This window comes from Nothobranchius furzeri, chromosome 13, assembly GCF_043380555.1.
Source record: "Nothobranchius furzeri strain GRZ-AD chromosome 13, NfurGRZ-RIMD1, whole genome shotgun sequence".
Taxonomy (NCBI): domain Eukaryota; kingdom Metazoa; phylum Chordata; class Actinopteri; order Cyprinodontiformes; family Nothobranchiidae; genus Nothobranchius; species Nothobranchius furzeri.
Genome location: NC_091753.1, coordinates 40,146,869 through 40,162,718, shown reverse-complemented (window position 1 = coordinate 40,162,718; position 15,850 = coordinate 40,146,869). Strand labels below are relative to the sequence as shown.

At 41.5% G+C, this 15,850-nt stretch overlaps 1 protein-coding gene across 3 annotated transcripts in view; it reads left to right on the top strand.

The window, feature by feature from the left end:
• Positions 1–15,850, top strand: part of rsrc1 (arginine/serine-rich coiled-coil 1) — a 168,484-nt gene that overhangs the window by 129,737 nt on the left and 22,897 nt on the right. For 2 of the 3 annotated variants that reach the window (XM_054743396.1, XM_054743394.2), the window contains one exon: positions 9,730–9,801. The exons of the other annotated variant lie outside the window; for it this stretch is intronic. In XM_054743396.1, coding sequence (XP_054599371.1) covers positions 9,730–9,801 — 72 coding nt within the window. The remainder of the gene's footprint in view (positions 1–9,729; positions 9,802–15,850) is intronic. 3 annotated transcript variants of the gene reach the window in all.

Genomic DNA, 15,850 nt, shown 5'->3' with positions numbered 1-15,850 from the left:
TAAGAGAAGAGAAAGAGGGAAGAGATAAGGGAGTGCGCTGCGCTACCTTCAAACGGGGGCTGTCATTTGTCCAATCTCTCTTGTTCTCTCTCTCTCTCTTTCTGGTGTGTCTACTCCTCCAGCTCCCCCCACAGCTCCCCCTCCCCACACACATCCCTTCTTTTGGTTTTTGTTCATCATTTATTACGAGCTGACGTTATAACTCTTAATGGTCAAATGTGTCCCTGAACTTGGATTCATATTACAATACTTTGCATTGTGTTACTTCTCATTCAGCTGCTTTTTGGTCTTTGATGCTCTGCAGAATTTCATCAGAACCATATTAGTTATAGTGAGTAATTTAGGCTAACATTTACATTCTGTTTTATTAAAAAGAAAAATAGGTGCAGCAATCTACTCGAATATATCTGGGGCATTTTTGGACTTTCATGCATGAAATCAATAATTATAATCTTTGTGAGCATTAGATGGCACACAAGTGTGTGCACGCGATATCCAGGAGTTCACCAGATTCAGCCGAGACCACCAAGTTTGTGTTTTTATTCGGCGATGTGTTCTTGTTCCTGTAATGTCGCCAAATGCGCTCAACCCCGCCGATGCTCCCGGCGCTTCTGCCTTTCTTTTCCCGAAGTGACCGCCCTGTTGAACTTTCTTGTGTCCGTGCAGCGATTAGCGACTCCCGCTTACCTTTCATGTGTGGGGGTCTTGATAGATTTAGTCCCACTTTACCCCCGTCTACCGCTTAAGCTACTCACATGAGACACACATTCAGTGGTGTGCCATTACAATGGCCTCCAACAGGCTTTCGGCTTTGGTAGATGGGGTGGGGGGGTCTATTCTCTACCATTCAACAAGCATGCTGAAGTGCATTCATACTGGAATATGAATGAATACTCCCTCACAAGTTGATCATATTTTTGTGTAAAAACGGCAACTGCTCGACCAGATTTAACAGGATATGTTTCATTGTTTTTCTTTTTTCTGTTTTTTTACACTAAAGTTAAACTTTTCATCATTGTCTTTAATTTAAAAAACACTTTCCATCAACCAAGAGGCGAACCAAAGTGCTGTAAGAGAGTTTCAAACATCATCATCATGACCCATGCAAGGGCCAACGAAATATAGATAAAAGCAAAAGATATTAGTTAAAAAACGGCATAAAAGTTATCTAAATTATCTACAAATATGGCTAACTCACATATTTTGATGATCTTTAAAGAATAATTGTAAAAATATTTAAGATTAACAGTAAATCTAAACAAATTTAACATGAATTCTTTAAATTACGTGATACCTTTTAGTCAATGTCTCTTCATGAGGATTTTATACTTAAGAATTGATAACAGAGGCTGCCTGTTTTATTGTTATAAGTAGCTATATAATGTAAATTTTGCTCCTAGTTAATGTTTAAATGAAAACAATGCACCATTTTAATGAATCAAAACACATATTGAGACTTTTTAATGACATATTTGCTTGCAGAAATAGAAAGTAATTATTTTTAAAGTAGGTGTCTGTACTAATAATCTGTTAGGACTGTTTGTCTCTTCATTTAAAAAAATCATTCATGGTCATGATCAATGCAATAGAAATATTGCATGCAGCATAAAACCCTTAAAAGGCATTTTAAAACCATATATGTTAGAAGGAACGTGAAAAACAAATAAGCAGAGCTTTCTTATTTTACTTGGAAATAAATTACCTGGATCCCCCCCCCCCCCCCCCCCCCACCACCACCACCACCACCAATTTCCAAGTATATTAATTGTTTTCTTTTAATTGTGTATTTTTATTAGCTGATGACACAAAAACAGATTTTTGGGTGTTATTGCTTGTGTTCTGCTCTTGAAACCATGTTTGAGCACTCATCAACCATCTTTTTGTCGACTCGTGATAATAGAATTTCCATCTCGATCTGATTCTTAAAAAAAATCCAAAGTGCAGTTTAAGACTAAAAAGCAGGTTAAATAACTGATATCTAGATACATGTTTATTTATATATTTTTGGCTTTTATCAACAACTCAGTGAGAGTAAACCATCATCTAGCTTTAGTTTGTGTGCTTTCCCCATTTTTCTGACTCCTGAAAGCTCTCAGAACATGTCACCACTTGCAGTTACAGACTGTGTGACAAGCACACATTCAAACTTTACACATCTGATATAAAACCAGTGCATTTTTAAACCCTGTTTTTATCCTGTTTTTTTTTTTTTTTTTTAGCTGTTGACGGTGGAACATTTCTTAGAGATAATGATGCACCAGCTACAAAACCTGCTCAGGATTGTAAAAGAAGCAGAGGTAGAAAGAAGCAGAACAGTGTTTTAAAGAGGAAGAGGTTGCAAGGTGGAAAACAGCATGCAGCACAGAACATGAAGAAGATTACAGAGATGTAACAGAGGCACGAGGAGGAGATATTAGAATGTAGAGATAAGGCAGTGTTAAAGTTGGGGGCGAGATGTCATACAGAGGCCCCAGGATACTTAATATTTTACTGTCTGATCCCTGCATTATGGATTTCGTCTGATTGCCCTCTCAAGACCTTTTTGATGCCCATACCCACTGATGATAGGGAAGTTCTTATTACTGAACTTATATTTTTATCTAGAAGGCAGCTTCACATGCTGGGCAAATGAATAAAAAAACTCATTTACAGCTATCCGCCGTACATAACAGCTAATGGTGGGGCTAAATAAAAGCAAGGAAATTAGCGATTTGAGAAATATCATGGTTCAACTTTGATAACAGAGGCTTTTTGTTAGCTTTTTCCCATAAGTGTATACCCTGTTTAGGTGCAAAGAGTTCCTTGTTTTGTTTTCATAATGTACAAAGCATCATATGGTCTTTTAAGGAACCCCTTTCATGTCATTTTCCTAATTGCTGGAGGTCTTTGCTCGCCCCCAAGTGTATTGCATTTGGTCCAGCATTAGGTATAAGGCGTCACTGGTATCACTGCAGAACCATGGGACACATTTTCAGCCTCTTGGACACATGTCAGGATAGGGTTCTGGCTCCAAGCCTCTCAGATAGATCAGGAGGAACCCAACTGCTTTGCTTTCTGCTTGACCTGAGTGAAGCCTGTTCCCAGCCCCAAAACTCTAGGCTTTACTTACATAATTAAGATAAGTAGTTAGCGGTCCTATTTGCTGCTTTATTTGTTTATTTTTTGAAAAGGTTAATTTCTGTGATATTTGATGGTTCATTTTAGCCTAGAAGTTTTAGGTCAACGAAGGAGTTTGTATTTTAGTTGTTAAATCACTCTGTATGATTTTTTTTAAAGCAGTGAATTGATGATTTGGTCAGAAATGTGTGATTAATGCTTCTGTCAGGGCATAAAATAATGGTGTGAAATGTCTCATTTTGGCTACAGTTCAAAAATCCCCCAAATCGGCTTCAAAGAGTGGAGGCTTAACAAAGAAATTCTTTTGTTTTAAGTTTTATCTGTGATATGTTATTGGATTTAAATACTGTCCATCCATTTTTTATGCCCACTTATTATCCACACAGGGTCGCGGGGGGTTGGTGCCCATCTTCAGCAGTCTATGGGCAAAAGGGCAGGGTACACCCTGGACAGGATGTCAGTCAATCACAGGGCGACAAGGAGACACACAGGACACACAAACAAGCATGTGCACACACACACACACCCCTAAGGACTTTTTACTGAGACCAATCAACCTGACAGTCATGTTTTTGGACTGTGGGAGGAAGCTGGAGTACCCGGATAGAACCCGCGCGTTCACAGGGAGAACATGCAAACTCCATTCAGAAAGACCCCATTCTGGGATTTGAAACTGGGACCTTATTGCTGCAAGGCAACTGTGCTAACCACTGCCCCACTGTTCACCCCTAAATTACTATCTATCAAAGTATGCATTTTATTTTGGTAGCACTTTATAAAAATGGTCCCTTTATTAATGTTACTTAGTGCGTTATTAAGTGTTAAAGTGATATAGTATATTTTCCCTGTAGATAGGTGGCAGTACATACCTAAATCATTGCAAGCAAGCAATATTTTTGTGTGTGAGTAAGAGCTTATCAATGGATGGGCATTAGGGTCAAAAATCCCAGGGAGCACAATTTTCGAGTAAGTAATTAATCAGATCGTTCAACCTCCAACAAAATGATGCACATCAGACACCCTTTCATTACTGGCAATGAGCGAAGAGGTAAATGTGTAAAACAACTTTTATGAATGGTGAAAGTTTTGTAACTGTTTGTTACAAATCAGTACATGCATTTTGTCCTCGTGGGCTCCCGTAGAAGGAAACATGGCGTCTAATAGAACCGTGCGATCTGACAGTAAAAGATCGTTAAGAATTATAAAGTGATGACGATCTACCAAAGCTCAGAGATCATAGAACCGTCCATTTACCTTCAAACACCTGTGCCATTATTTCTGGACGCGTCTACCAGTACACACACACATATATGTGTGTGTGTGTGTGTGTGTGTAGATGATAGATGGATAGATAGCTGGATAGATAGATGAGAGAGAGAGAGAGAGAGAGAGAGAGAGAGAGAGAGAGAGAGAGAGAGAGAGAGAGAGAGAGAGAGAATGGGATTTTAAGATTTATATTTTCTGTGAAGGGGTATTATTTAAAATGTATGTATTTTACTGGTAAACAACTTCCAAAATGTCTGAATTATCAAAATAAAAATAAATTTTGATTGTGATTTTGCTAAAACTAAATCGTGGTATTATTTTTTTCCATATAGGCCACCCTTAGCATCTAATATGGTGTTGCCCAAAGACTCAAGCCTTTTCCTGATGATATTAGACCCAATTTTAATGGTTGTACAAACAAATAGGCATCATTTAATTAATTTTCAACAATATTTTGATGGATATTTCCAGAGAGTAATGTTAAAAACTACACATTGTCTCTTTAATAAACAAAGGGTCAGTGGGGGTGTCTGCTTAGTGATGTATTATGTAATATGGTTAAGCAGTTGTTTATACTTAATAGTTTTTCAATGCTTAATGCACTAAGTAACATTAATAAATGGACTCAAATTGTTACCTTTGCTTTTATTAAACTAATTTATAAAGTGAAGGTTTTTTTTCTCTTTCTCCTTTTTGTTTGAAGCGGTCTAAGGGGGGGGGGGGGGGGGGGTCACTGAAAGGAAAGTACAAATTTGTAGCCCAAGAGTCTGGAGTACAGAAGCTGCTTTGAAATTAAACAAAACAAATGTTGCATGAGCCAAGTCCTATCATTTGGGATCTGGTTTCAGACAGAATTTCTAAGTAGGAGCAGAATAATTCTTTGCACATTAGAATGAACAAATCTAAAGTGTCCCTCTGACTTTACGTGGAGAGATCAGCATGTCACCCACTCAGAGGCAGTCCTCGCACGTACGTCTGGCTCCTTCATTTAGACGTTAATTAGACTCTGAAGCATCCATTACATCTAAACAGTAAAGGACCTAATTGATGCTCCCTCCAGCATCACAATACAGTTGTAAAAAAAAAGCTTTTCAGACCATTTCAAATGAATAATTGATCGATTTTGTAAGATATCTCTCTCTAATTGTTTAGTTTGTGAATATTTCATGGCTGTCATTAGATTCTGCGTGATGACTGAAGAAAAGGAAAGACTGGTGTAGCTCATTCATGTCTACTGTCTGAAAGATTCTCTTGGAAGAATCACAGTGTGGTGAATTAATAACATTTACATTTTTTTCAGACTACACAAAACTAGCAAAATATCCGTATCAGCTGCTGAATTTCATGTCTCACCTTTGCAAATTCTTGTTTATAATGTTTAATTTATTTTCTTCTTTTTGAACATCCCAAATTAAATTATGGTATTTAATTTTTGATGGAGCCATACACACTCCCACTGACACCTTATTTTAAACCAGACAGCATACACCTGGCTGCTGCCTCCAGTGCTGCGTACTGCACCACCCAGTGGTTGTTTGAGGGTATCACTGCTTCCTTTTACTAATCTAACCTCAACAGCTGCAGTTGTTTTGCTGTAGAGGTTCACGAAGGAAGCCTACAAACACACACACACACAACTTACACACAGGTGTTAAACTATTTTTTGATGATAGTTTATTCCTATATTTTAGACTAGATGTAGATTTTCACTTTTAGTTTTCTTTCATTATAAACTGAAACTTCTCTTTAAGGTACTTTTTGTTGTCATTCTCTTCATCAGAGATGTTTCTTACTGTCCATCTGTCTCCTTCCTTGACTTCCATTTTGTCTCCTTATTTATTTACTTGTGTTCTGATATTCCGTAACAGTCGGCGCCCCCTCCAATCAGCCGAGCTTTACTGTAAAGTGCTCCGCTGATTGGAGGGGACATTTTTCCAGTGGTGCTGCTCTGCCTCTAATATTCTGTTTGTCTTTGTGGGGGCAGGATCTGATTTATCACGCCTCCTACTGACGTCCAGATTTACTTTGATTGGCAGCTGGACAGACAGACACCCATCACTGGCTTTGGCACATGTGATTAAACGCGTGTTCGGATGTGATGTTTTGGGCAGCCACGGCCAGGCATCCTGCGGAAACCAACACGCTTCGATTCAAACACGTGCTTATAGAGCAGCTCATAAATTTGTAAGTGCTGAATTGTCCTCAGCGAGTTGCAGTGAGTTTATTGAATAACGTGGACAGACGTCTATGCTTTCAGTGTTCTTTTATCTCGCCCTATAATAAGATCGCCCTTTCTCGCTTCTAATACTGTACCAAGCCTGAGGCCTGAGCCTGCCGCACCTTAGCGTTAAATAACCACCAGCAGCCCACATCCCTCCTTAATAACTCCATAACTCACCTCAGCCTTAGATTTAATTGCTTATCTGTTTGTAAACGTATTAACCCTCTTCTGTATCTGTTTTGCTGCCATCCCGGGGGCCCGACAAGCTTTCCTGACTGCTGTACCTTACATCCAATGAATAGTCCTTCTCTGAGCGGTAATAGGGAATCAGCCTCGTAGCAGCAAGCATTGGCAGCGTGTAAGAGATAAATCAGATTGGGGGTCTTGCTTTGCCAGTTTATTGAATCTAAATTGCGTGCGCGCTTGGCCCCCGCCGGCCCTACACGGCCCATCCATCTCCCGGCTGATAATGGAGCGGGCCCGATTCCACCTGGTGGGAGCATTATTACATTTCCCCTCTAACGAGACCCAGCTAATCCTGCCAAGGGAGGAGGACAGGAAGAGAGGAGGGAAAAGAGGCAAATGGGAAAGAAGATGAGAGAAATGAAGGTGGTGGAAAGAGGTGAAGAAGGATGTGGAGAAGCGTTGAGATTCTGAGAGTAGAAAGAAAAAAGACCAAGAGCCATCCTGGCAACCTGCTTCTACCTCCCACTCGCCCTCTTTTTCTCATTCTCACTTTCCTTCTCTCTTTTGCTGCGCGTAAAACATCTTCTAGCGCCATCAGAGCTACATGGCCCCTGGGCCCCTGAGCTGCAATTACACTCATAATCACAATGTGATTTCACTGACGCTCCCCGCCTCTTCCCGCTGCCATCCCTCCTCTCTCTCTCTCCGCCCCTGCAGCCAAGACCGAACGAAGTCTAAATGAAGTGAAAGGCCTCTCCTCTCACTAACACCCGGCCGTTTATTACCCGCTTTAATAAAAGTCCATCACAGAATTATCCTACAATGAACTGAAGCCACTCAGCAGCTAAGAAATATACTTCCAATAAACGGCTGATGGTTATTTTCATGTGTTTTTAGAACCATAATCCTAACAAGCTTTTCATGATAGCACAAGTAACTAGCTTGCCTAATTTTTTTAGTTAAAGCAGAGCTCTTTATTGATGTAATTAAATCACATCTCTGGCTCAGCAGCGCTCAGGCTTTACTTTCATTGTTTTGAGGGGGCAGGAGCCCCGTGAGGCAGCGCACTGATGAGAGATGGATAAACAGTTTGATTTGCTGCTATCGCCTCCAGGCACAGAGTACTGGAGAGATGAGCAAGAGAAGGAAGAGAAAGCATTCAAAAATGGGTAGAGGCAAGCGCGAGGATGAGAGAACCTGTTGGAGGAGGGATGAAGGGTAGAGGTGGAGGATACACTTGCAAAGGAAAAAAGGCTACAAATCGCCCCTGTTGTTTGTGTGCATTTTTTTTTGCACACAGTCAATGATTTATTTATTTATTTTTACATTTATTTATTTATTTATTAGCTGCTTGTTTGTCTGTTTCCCCGGCTGTCTTTGCTCTTCCTTTATCCTGTATGGCCCACATCCATGTGTCTGTTTTCCTGCCTTCCCTCACTCTGCTCCATCACACCTCCAACCTACCTGTCTCACGGTAGCCCCAAGCAAAGACTGAACCGAAGACAGGGAGTTCATTCACACACACACAAATGCATGCAGATGCTCACAAACGTCCAAGTGAGCGTACAAAGAAAGAAAGGTAAAAATCACAATTGCTGTGGAAAAGACAGAAACAGGCTTGAGCACCAACACTAACTTGTTAAATTATGACATTTGTCCCTAATAGGTGGCTTGTTCCCCCGTCACACATGAACTCCCCTCATTGCTGAGGGAGGGTGGGAAGGATTCAGTCATCCATGTAGAGTCATTGTTGATAAAGATGCGGAACCTCCAGACTTAACCTGCCGTAACAGCAGTGTGACGACTTCTTTGTCTACACCAATTACCCTAACCAGCGGCGCAGCCACTCGCACAACCTCCTGGCCTCCTGAATCAAAACACATACACACACACACATTTATATTTACATGCAACACAAACTCCAACACCAAATGAGGAGTGTGCCCAGAACACACATGTGCACTCAGGCATCCTGAATGGTGTAATAAACCCCTTTTGGACACCTACAATTATGCAGCAATACAAACAGGCTGCAAGCACTCTCAAACACCCACTCTCAGATTGCTTTAACCACAACAGTGTGGTGCTCTCATTCTCTCATCCTCTCATTCCCTTTAGTTTCTCTCCCTCCTTATGCCCCCCTCAAAGTTTAAACTCATTAAGTGTAATGATATTGGAGACTCAATTTTACATAGCTCACTCATCAACCAAGTGAGATAGCAATAAAGGCGAATGGCTCCGTCGAGGCCCTAACACTACAAAATAAATGATGCGCCGCAACGGAAATGTAATTAATTTAGAGGCAGTATTGATAGTCCTGCCATACACAGCATTATATTTTTTAATGTGGCTTAACATCTTGATTATTTGAGAGGGAGTGGGGGGGTGGGTGGATGGGGGGGGGGGGGGGGGAGTGAGCTGAGACGACACGTTTCATGACGAGACGCACTTAAAACGCCCTGACGAGTGTTTACTCCCGCTGCCTCACTTTCTCTTAAGCTTTTCATTACAGAGAGATGATAAACACTTCTCAGGAAGAAATGCTGACTTTACAGGGGTATAAATGAAAAGCAGCGAGGGGGTGCTGCCTGGTGGGGAGAGACGGTGAAGGCTTTGTGTATGTTTTAGTAGATTTTAGTGCTCACTGTTTATGTAATGATGAATCCATTGAGCATTTTCTGGCGTCTTCCTCCTTTTTTCTAAAACTGCAAATTTAGCATAAAAGCTTCAAAATTTTGTCTTATTTTTTTTCCAAATTCAATTTATAAATGATACATTTATTCACATTTTAGCAGTTTATCTATGTTGCTTAAAAATGATCTAAAACTAGAATATAAATAATCCAGTGCTTCTGTTAATTCACTTTAAATATTGGAACAATAATGACACGATAGATTTGCTTTGATCCTAATTTTGCATTCCTCTGTTTGTCTTTTCAGCAAAGACAGATGAGGTCCTGAAAGCCAAAGTAGCCAAAAGAGAGGAGGAGGCCCGCAGGAAACTTGAAGATGGTGAGTGATAAGAAATCCACCATTCAGTCATGCAGAAAGTTCAATGAAATTCAGCTCATAAAGTAAGATCATCAATGTTAGTAATCCAACACAGGGTTTAATTGAGCTTTATCACATCAAAACGAATGAAATCAGGTTTTATCAGTTAAACAAATAAGCATCTGCAGTAGAATTCATTCATATAAAAACTCCACTGTTTTATACAAGTTAACATATTATTATTATTATTAAGAACAAAGAGACAAAGCACCTGCCATGTTTCAATTAAATGTTACGCTACATACTCTCCTAATCAAAGTTAAGCATAACAACCCTGATCTGGAACACAGCAAACCTCCTTTTACTTTTTATTTACATGCGCTCACCAAGAACTCAGAGGTGCTGATCATGTTGATTAGTTTTTATTAAGACGGCTGTGATCTAAATAACAATGCAGCCAGAAGACGAGGGAATGCGCTTAGCATCGCAGGCAATAAATCCAACAGGACTCCTCTACCGCCAACCGCGCTGGTAACACACACACACACACACACCATCGTGATGCATATTTGAATAAAGTCGAGTAATTTGCTGTGGATATACTGACTATAATGAAAGTTCTTAGCTAGAATAATGACCTGAGACAACTCACTGACCAGAACATTATATGAGAAGATCAAATGTGCAGTTATCAGCAGGCTGTGTGTGTGTGTGTGTGTGTGTGTGTGTGTGTGTGTGTGTGTGTGTGTGTGTGTGTGTGTGTGTGTGTGTGTGTGTGTGTGTGTGTGTGTGTGTGTGTGTGTGCAGACAGACACGTGTAGAACTGTAATTTGTTTTTAGTGTGTGTTTCTGGTCTGGGTTTCTCTTTTTGTGTAATTTTTTGTGTTTTCATGGACAACGCGTCAGCCTGACCTTTAAAGTTAACTGACCTTTCAGCCAAATGAAAGTCCAGCTATCAGAAACTAATTAGCTCTGCACTTTTGCTTTAGTCCCCCTGTTCTAGCAAGAATTGATTCCCTCATTCTCTCTTTTTCAATCTTTTTTTTTGTATTTGTCCGCTTCCAGCTTCTTGATCATTCACAATAAAATTATCAGGATCTTTTTGAGGGGGGTCTACAAAGGTTTCTTTCTTCTTTTGTCTCTTTTACCTACTTCAGTTTTGTCGTCTCCAATATTTTAATCTTTCTCCAGCTCTCTGACTTTTAAAAACCTTTTCTGTACTTTGTGTGGAAGCGCTACTAAAGTCATGAGTAGATTTTATTCTTGGTGCAACAGTCAAGTTCCTGGTCAAACCGTTTTTTTTAAGCAGCGTTTTCCATTGTCGTTGTCTTCCTCCGCTTATCCGGGTCTGGGTCGTGGGGGCAGCATCCCAACTAGGGAGCTCCAGACCGTCCTCTCCCCGGCCACCTCCACCAGCTCCTCCGGCAGGACCCCAAGGCGTTCCCGGACCAGATTGGAGATGTAACCTCTCCAACGTGTCCTGGGTCGACCCGGGGGCATCCTGCCCGAAGCACCTCCCCAGGGAGGCGTCCAGCAGGCATCCTGACCAGATGCCCAAACCACCTTAACTGACTCCTTTCGATCCGGAGGAGCAGCGGTTCTGCTCCGAGTCCCTCCCGAATGTCCGAGCTCCTCACCCTATCTCTAAGGCTGAGCCCGGCCACCCTACGGAGGAAACTCATTTCGGCCGCTTGTATCCGGGATCTCGTTCTTTCGGTCATTACCCAAAGCTCATGACCATAGGTGAGGATTGGGACGTAGATCGACCGGTAAATCGAGAGCCTGGCTTTCTGGCTCAGCTCCCTCTTCACCACGACAGATCGGCTCAGCGTCCGCATCACTGCAGACGCCGAACCAATCCGCCTGTCGATCTCCCGATCCTTCCTACCCTCACTCGTGAACAAGACCCCAAGATACTTAAACTCCTCCACTTGAGGTAGGACCTCTCCCCCGACCCGGAGTTGACAAGCCACCCTTTTCCGGTCGAGAACCATGGTCTCAGATGTGGAGGTGCTGATCCTCATCCCAGCCGCTTCACACTCGGCCGCGAACCTACCCAGCAAGAGCTGAAGCAGCGTTTTCCTTCAAACCAAATGTTGATTTAGTTTGTAAAAACGGGTGATTCGCACAGTTTCCTTTGCAGATGCCAACTTTGTGGGTGGTTATTTTGTTATCTTCACAAGTACAAGAAGTGAGTTAAAGGCTCACTTATCAGGCTGCATGGTGGCGCAGTGGTTAGCACTGTTGCCTCGCAGCACGAAGGTTGCAGGTTCGAAACTCGGCTGCGGCCTTTCTGCGCGGAGTTGCGTGTTCTCCCCATGCATGCGTGGGTTTCCTCCGGGTACTCCGGTTTCCCCCACAGATCACAACATGCCCTACAGGTTATAAATTGTAAGTCGCTTTGGATAAAAGTGTCTCCTAAATTAATAAACATAAACATAAAGTGGCGCTGATGGCTCATCTTTTTTCTGGGTTGCAACACGAGCCAGTGGCACAGTCACAGATGTTTGAAGAAGCAGAATCAGCTTGCTCCATCCTCTTCCTCCCTTCCTCCCAGCACAGCTAAAATGGAGGAGTTGGACCACTGCTGATGCTAAACAGCAGATCACCAGGGGTCTCCTGATTCCCCGTAGGGCGTCTCAGAGGTCAGCACAACTGCAAAGTTTTCACTTGAACCACTAAGTCAACTGAAATGAGAAAACCTTTTAAAGAGAATGAAGGGGGAGAAGTGAAGAACACTACCACCTACACTCCTCGTTCATAAATAGATCCACGTCCTAGATCGGCAGTGTGTTTGAGTTATCTTAGCCCTAATCGAAACCACTGAGATCTGATTCATGTGGCTGCTATATGCAAGCTACGATTGTAGCGCACTGTGGCCGCATTCTGCCGAGCCCTGAGAGAGGAGAGAGGGTTTTATCAGCAAGGTTTACTGAGAGAGTGGAAGAAGTGGATCAATAACCGGCCCTGTGGTCATCAGTTAACAAAGTAGTCACTGCTTAAAAGGAGTGTTTGGCTCTTTGGTTAATGGTAGACAGACGATGCTAGTGGTTGAAAAAGGAAAAGTTTGATATGAAAGGTGGTGAGACTGAGGAGAGTGGATGACTCTTTTGTTAGTTGTGTTTCTTGTTTAGGCTATTAGAGCCTAGAAATGCTGTTTGTTTGCCCAGGGGTCTTTCAGCTAACATGGTGAGCCCAGCTATAATAAGATGAACTGACTGCCAACAGTCAGATTGTGTGGACTCTACAGTCAGCTGGCTCCTCACTAAAGAGTCCACAGTCACTCTAAATGGCATATGGCAAACCGCGTAAAAATAATTGCCAGTTTACTACTTTGTATATTATTTTTAACTTTATACTATCTATACATCAAGAGTGCCTGCTCCTGGTTTTATTGGTTGTCTCGTTTTTGTCATTTACTCATGTATGCTAGGGTTTAGCTACCTAAGTTATAGGTATCTCAACAGAAGGGAAATGATCCATATGGTAGAGTAATGGCTGATTGGATGTAACTGAATAAAATACATGAACACTGCAAATGGGAGCAAGTACATTTGTACTATACCCAAACAATTCCTACTTCATTTGCAAGTTAGAGCAACATTTTTCGATTGCACTAATTATCTAACATTTTTGGTCCTGTACGAGAAAATAACAGCTTGGTCCTAAGAATGTTGTTTTTTAATTAAGTTAGTAGTTTTCCGGTGCTAGGGGGCTGTACATATCACCGTTACTGTCACTAGTTTAAAAAACATTACAGTAAATAATGTTACCAGTGGAGCAGAAAACATGCAACCTTGGCGTGACTCTTCCTTCAGTTAATCCTATCGAGAGAATGCAATGCCAATTGTAGTTCTGGCGCTGTAGTTTCCGGATCTGCTCGCGGTCCTGCGCCTGCCGATGACATCTTCACACTACGGCAGTACTGCTCTGCCAAAATATATTGCATCTCTTTTTCAGTTCTGTTCTTTCGCATAGGTTTTGGAAGGAGTTTAGCAGTTTTGTTAATGAATTTGTGTTTTTTATTACCTAAATGATTTTGAACGTGGTTACGTAACGTCTGTAAGTTGTACGTCCAGTCATCGTCTAGTGTGATGTCATCAGTAGGCGCAGGACCCCGAGCCAGCCAGAAGGAAAAATGGTGTCTAATTTTTTTTATCCTCCAAAGACCCAAATTTTTATGGTTATATGCCACGAAGCTGCCAATATTTTTCAACAACTGGACAACATTTAATTCATTTTCAACAATGCTTCGATGGAAATTTCCAGAAATTAACAGTAAAAACTACACATTGTCTCTTTAAGGGAAACGACTTACCACAAAATTAAATGGTTTATAAATAGTATTTCATGTCTCAGAGCAAAATTATGACCAAATCCGCTGAACCGTTTGCACATTCAGTTTGAAGTCATTAAACTAAGAAACCACAAAGGCAGAAAAGTTAGAAAATCTGAACATGTAAGTAAATGTTTCCAACAGGTGTTCCATCATTTGGCTTCATTAAATCTTCATGCAAGTCCCCTGCTTACTTTAGAGTTCAGTTAAAGGCTAGCATGTTAACCAATTTATGTGGAAAATGATGTCAAATGCTTAATAACCCCAATTCATTAGCACATGCTACTTGAAAGGACCCAAACACACACACATACACTTTCAGTCTAGTGATCTTGTGAAATCGGTCCCGGTGTGCCATTTAAGAGGCTTTGACACAGCCATCTTTTTATCCGTGCAGTCATTCTGCAAAATACAGAATTATGTAGATGTGGATTGGACACTAGCCTATAGCCTGCAGATGGTATCTCAGCCTCGAACCCACTCTGTCCCCATTACCTCAAACCGCCACCAGATTGGGAGATCATATATTTTAATGAGACGTATAATAGCTCTTTAACCCATATTATTAGGGGAATATAGTATACCTACCGTTTGCTCTTTTGGCTGTTAAACGAAAGGACTGTTTCCCTAATTACGCGGTGTGTAGGACAGGTCATGGGTTGGGTGTGTACCTGCGCGTGTGTCTGGCAGTGTGTGTCTGTGTTCAGGAATTGTATAGCCATTAAATATTCAACCAAAGCCCCCCTCATTCTCGACCCAGCATCCATTAACGCCTCATCTTCGTTTAACTAGCTCTGTTGTCAATCACCTCAGGACCTTGGCTAAAACCAAAAATCTGTGGATCTGGTTTCCTGCATTAATGGTCTGTGATAAAAAAAAACATAATAATAAAAGAATGTTTACATCTTTGCTATCTGATGGAAAACTTTGTCGGGCAATTAAATATAATTGGGATATCATTATGGTGATATCTGCGTGATGTACCACTGTGGATTAGAATGCCCTTTTGTAAATAACGTGATTTTTTTAAACAATAAGTAATTTACACATATCACACTCTTGCATAATCCATATCCCTTCAGTTCTGGCCTATCTGGGCTGTAATAAAAGACAGGAAATGAGAGGCAAGTGAGAGTGTGGCTTGGACATTGACGCTTAATGTAATCTGCCTTGAAATCAAATTATTTGACCTGGAAAGCCTAACAATACAAAACTCCTGCCAGGCTGCTGTTAAATATTTAGCACGTGCCTGTCATGAATACAAATGGAGCGCAAATTAGAATCTACAGGCGCGTGACCCCCATATCACACCCGGGGAGCACGGGGGGCTGGCTCTGCTTTAAATGTTTTAATTACCGGGGCCACAGTGTGGCTTGCCACAACTACCTCAACCGAGCCACGCCGTTTGAAGGACAAGCAGTGAAATTCAGCTGCTGGTAAACACGAGCAGCTAAGTGTTGGTTATCTCCTCGCTTCAACGAACACGCGAGAATTCGTTGATCTTATTGCGAGTATTGGAAACTGTTATGGCTCCAAGGATCCTCACTTATCGTAGGCAATATACCGTTTTTAAACGGTGTTCTTTTTGTTGGCTATATGATCCACCGTGGGACTCCAGGGAGGCTCGCTATTGCTCTTGTGCACTCTGCGCTGAGGAAAGATCCGTCTCACTGATTTTGATGTAAGAAAATCTGGTTTGTATCGACTGGGTATTGATTAGTGGAGCTGGCCTCA